Here is a 4,758-nt window from a genome sequence, read left to right as displayed (position 1 = left end):
CACTGAACGCTCTCATATTGCTATATCTGATCGGCCTGATCTTGCATGTAGGTTGTTTGAGTTGAAAATTCAATCTTTGATGACTGATTTGAAGGATGGAGTCTTCTTTGGACCTGTGAATGCCGATAAGTTTTAAGTGGTTATTTCTGCTTATTTAATAATGAGTTATATATGCAAAATTGAATTTCTCTTTTGTTTAGGGATGTATACAATTGAATTTCAAAAAAGGGGTTTGCCACATGCACATATTTTGGTTTGGCTTCAAAATGTGGGTAGGTTACAAACAACTGAAATCATGGATGAGGTTATATCAGCTGAGTTACCGGATCTAGTTAGATTTCCAAAGTTGTATAGTGTTGTTACTAAATATATGATTCATGGTCCTTGTGGTAAATTAAGACCTTCTTCTCCTTGCATGTGAAATGGTGGCTGTTCTAAATTCTATCCCAAGAAATTTGTTGATGCAACAGGTTTTGATAAAGATGGTTATCCAATATATAGAAGGCGAAATATGGGGATTACTTATAAAATAAATGGTGTGGATGTGGATAATCGATTTGTTGTTCCTTATAATCCTATGCTCCTTATGAAATATCGAGCTCATATCAATTTGGAGTTTTGTAACAAGTCAAATGTCATCAAGTATTTGTTTAAATACATAAACAAGGGGCCAGACCGCGTCACTGCGTCAATTAGAAATGTACAAACTCAGGAAAATGGTGGTCAAGATGTTGATGAGATTAAGCAATTCTATGATTGTCGCTATCTAGCACCTTGGGAATCTGCTTGGAGACTATTTGCATTTGATATTCATTATAAGTGGCCATCTGTTCAGCGGTTGATATTCCATTTGCCTGAAAAGCAGAATCTATTATTCGCTGATCATGATAAGATTCCCGAAATTGTTGAGAAAAATAAGTATAAGGATACAATGTTTACTGCGTGGATGCGAGCTAATCTTAAGTTCCCGCATGGTAATAAGTTATTATATTCTGAATTTCCAAATCATTTTGTTTACTTGCGTGATTCTCAAGCATGGGTTCCAAGGCAGAGAGGGTTCTCAATTGGAAGGCTAACTTTTATCCATGTTGGTTCGGGTGAGATATTTTATCTGCGTTTGCTGCTCAATGTTCAAAGGGGTTGTAAAAGTTTTGAAAGCATTCGTACTGTTGATGGTGTTGTATATGATTCTTTCAAGGCTGCGTGCAATGCTCTTGGTTTATTGAGTGATGATCAGGAGTTCATTAATGCTATTAAAGAAACTGCAGAATTCTCATCTGGTTTTCAGTTGCGTCAGTTGTTTGTTACATTGTTAGCATCTAATTCAATGAACAAACCAGAGTTGGTTTGGAGAGACACTTGGCGATTGTTAGCGGACGACATTTTATATTATAGAAGACGGGAGTTGCAATTGCAAGGTATTTTTTCAAAGTCTTGTTCTATTTATTATTATTCAGTAAGTTTATTTGTAGATGGTTATGTCATGATAAGTTTACCTTTTATTTGTAATTCATGTGCCTTTTTTTCTCACTTACTTCGTAGAGCTCATGATGACAGAAGAGGAACTTCAAGTTCTTTGTTTGATTGAAGTTGAAAAATTATTGCAAATGAATGGCAGAAGCTTGAAAGATTATTCCCAAATGCCTTTTCCTAATCAGGATTTGGTTTCCCATTTTTCAAGTTCTATGATTTTGAATGAGATGAATTATGATGTAGATCAACTTCGAGAAGAACATGATGTAAATTTGGACAAATTGACAGATGAGCAAAAACTGATCTATGAGAGAATAATTGATACAGTTACCAATAAAAGACCTGGATTCTTTTTTGTGTATGGATTTGGTGGAACTGGAAAAACATTTCTGTGGAGATTATTGTCTTTCCGTCTTCGATCAGAATGGAGAATTGTTTTAAATGTTGTTTCTAGTGGTATTGCATCTTTATTGCTCCCTAATGGGAGGACTGCACACTCATTATTTTGCATCCCCATTGAGCTGAATGAGGAATCTGTTTGTAGTATTAAGAAAGATAGTCAGCGAGCGGAACTCATCCGTCGTGCTTCTCTAATAATATGGGATGAGGCACCCATGACGAACAAGTTGGCATTTGAAGCGCTTGATAGAACTTTCCGTGACCTAATGAGTTCAAATGTTGCTTCGGCTCGTGATATTCCGTTTGGTGGAAAAGTTATTGTTCTTGGTGGTGATTTTAGACAAGTGTTGCCAGTTATTCCGAAAGCAACTCGTGCTGAAATAGTTATGGCTTCAATTAATTCGTCAATTCTTTGGAAGCATTGTAATGTTATGTGGTTGACAAAAAATCTTAGGTTGGGAAAAAACTCTGTTTTGTCAAATTTGGATGAAATAAAAGAATTCTCAGACTGGATTTTAAAGATTGGTGAAGGTTCTTGTGGGAATCAAAAGGAGGATGAAATAATTGTTGATATTCCAAGTGATTTACTTATTCCGCCAACTGACAATCCTATTCAGGATATTGTTTCAGCGATATATTCAAATATTCATGATAACTATGGTAATGTTTCTTATTTTCAAGAACGTGCTATACTTGCTCCTACTGTTAATATTGTGCAATAGATAAATGACTTTGTTGTTGACAGTTTTCCTGGTCCTGAGAAGGTTTATTTGAGTTCTGACTCTATTTGTAGTAGTGATTGTCAAGGTGCGATTGACACTGATTGGTTGACAACTGAGTTTTTGAACCAGATTACATGTTCTGGGATACCAAAACATGCTCTTAAATTGAAGAAAGGTGTTCCCATTATTTTGTTACGAAACATAGATCAAGCAAATGGATTGTGTAATGGAACTCGACTCATTGTTCAAGATCTTGGAGAGAACATTATTGGGGTTGAAATTGTGTCTGGAAGTAACATTGGTGACAAAGTTTTTATTCCTCGGATGAATTTAATACCCAGTTATCCTGGAATCCCGTTTAAATTTCAGCGTAGACAGTTTCCAGTTAGTCTTTGTTTTGCAATGACTATTAATAAGAGTCAAGGGCAAACATTAGCCCTGGTCGGTATATATCTTCGAAGAGCAGTTTTTTCTCATGGTCAGTTGTATGTTGCAATATCCAGAGTGACAACAAGGTCAGGATTGAAGATATTATTATCTAATGAAGATGATGAAATGTGTAACCTCACATCAAATGTTGTTTACAAAGAAGTTTTTCAAAAAATATAATTTGGTAAGTAGTTTCTTCTCTATGCTATATGAATTATTTGTTGAAAAAGTTGAGGTTTGTTTTAGAAGTATTCTTTTTCTGTTTATTTTTTATTCTATTTGGGGTCTATATTTTATTTTTTGTTCAAAATTCTGTTAAAATCATAGAGGAGCAAAAGATATAGGAAAATTATACAATTCTTCTGTATAAAAAAAAGATTTATTTTATGCTTAAAACTTATTTGCTAAAAACTCTTTAATTGTTATATACATTTTTTAAAGAGGCTTTTATTGTTAGGTTTTTTTGTGTCGAATAATATCTATTAGCTATTTTTTTAAAATGTTCATTATATATTTCTATAATATCATTTTTTTAATGAGTTGATGATTTTTTTTATTCATTAGTAAATAATTTATTTTTTTGTAAGAGTTAGTTGTAAATTTTTTATAAATATATTTAAAATTTAAGATTTATTCAAAAACATTTTCTTATAGTTTTATGGTATAGATTTATGATCTAAGTTACTTAGATATTTTTTTGTTTAAATTGTATCGTATCTATTTGTTTTTTGTATATAAAAAAAATTAACTTTTAAAAAATGGTGCACACATACTAAAATTTAATTTATTTAAATTTTTAGATGTGTTTAGATTATTAGATGTAATAAATACTCTTAAGAAAAAATATTTCGTACAAACTGGTGCACACCTACTTTTAAAAAAATTAATTCTTAAAATTTTTAGATGTATTTAAATAATTTCATATTGTTTAGTAAATAAATATATTTATTGTTTAAAAATTATATTATATTAATAAAAGATGGAGGTATTTGTTAAAAAATTTATTTTATTTTATAAATATTTTAAATATTAAAATTTAATTTAAACCTAAAATTTTATTAATTCGTTTTATCATTAAATTGTATTTTATTTTCAATTGAAATTTAAGTTATCTTTAATTTTTCAAATGTGTGGCTACGAAGCTGCGTATATCTTGAAAATGGAAATGGTATTGGAATTTTTGGAATAACTCCACTAACTTTGGTTAGAACAAGGTCATGGTTACACTGCGTGTTTGCTTCCTTGTTTTGACATTAAGAGCTTCTTCTTAACGTATAAGCAATGTTACACTTGATTGTGACTCTTTATGGATTGGGTTTAATTAATTAATTGTATAAATTGATTGCTCAAAAATCGAAATTAAAGAGTGAAAGCCAAATGATCAAAATTGACCTATTGGATATGGTTCATATACCCTTCACCAATTTCTATCAATAATAAATATAATTTTAATTAAATAGAGAAAGATTGATGTGATAGAAAAATCTCTACTTCCAAAATAAAATCATTATGTGAAATCCTCACCCATTCTCCATATCCTTTCAATTTGCCTTATCCCTATAAATCCCTTTTCCACAGTTATCCTGTTTTACTTTTTCTTATTCCATACCCTATAAACCCCTTCTATTTCAACTTTAGGGGTCTTTTTCACAGGGCATGATGACATTCGCGTTCTTCTCTTTTCCAGGCTCTCTGTTTCATGTCACTCAACATCTCTTCCATAGACCTGGAAAAG

At 31.4% G+C, this 4,758-nt stretch overlaps 1 protein-coding gene across 1 annotated transcript; it reads left to right on the top strand.

Moving 5' to 3' along the window:
- The first annotated feature begins 295 nt into the window (after positions 1 to 295).
- LOC130976774 (uncharacterized) lies at positions 296 to 3,203 on the top strand. Its single transcript, XM_057901701.1, has 4 exons — positions 296 to 389; positions 471 to 1,418; positions 1,543 to 2,537; positions 2,595 to 3,203. The coding sequence occupies exons 1-4, from the start codon at positions 296 to 298 to the stop codon at positions 3,201 to 3,203; spliced, it is 2,646 nt and encodes an 881-aa protein (XP_057757684.1).
- The last annotated feature ends 1,555 nt before the right edge of the window (positions 3,204 to 4,758 follow it).

Source organism: Arachis stenosperma, chromosome 1 (genome assembly GCF_014773155.1).
Source record: "Arachis stenosperma cultivar V10309 chromosome 1, arast.V10309.gnm1.PFL2, whole genome shotgun sequence".
Taxonomy (NCBI): Eukaryota; Viridiplantae; Streptophyta; class Magnoliopsida; order Fabales; family Fabaceae; genus Arachis; species Arachis stenosperma.
The sequence above is the reverse complement of the archived record's forward strand: the minus strand, read 5'-3'. Positions and strand labels throughout refer to the sequence as shown.

Bases quoted from the DNA above. Each gene is read 5' to 3' on its own strand.
- LOC130976774 (XM_057901701.1), top strand. From the start codon at position 296: ATGGATGAGGTTATATCAGCTGAGTTACCGGATCTAGTTAGATTTCCA. The intron at 1,419-1,542 runs GTATTTTTTCAA...CTTACTTCGTAG, and splicing joins ACGGGAGTTGCAATTGCAAG to AGCTCATGATGACAGAAGAG. The intron at 2,538-2,594 runs GTTTCTTATTTT...ATTGTGCAATAG, and splicing joins TTCATGATAACTATGGTAAT to ATAAATGACTTTGTTGTTGA.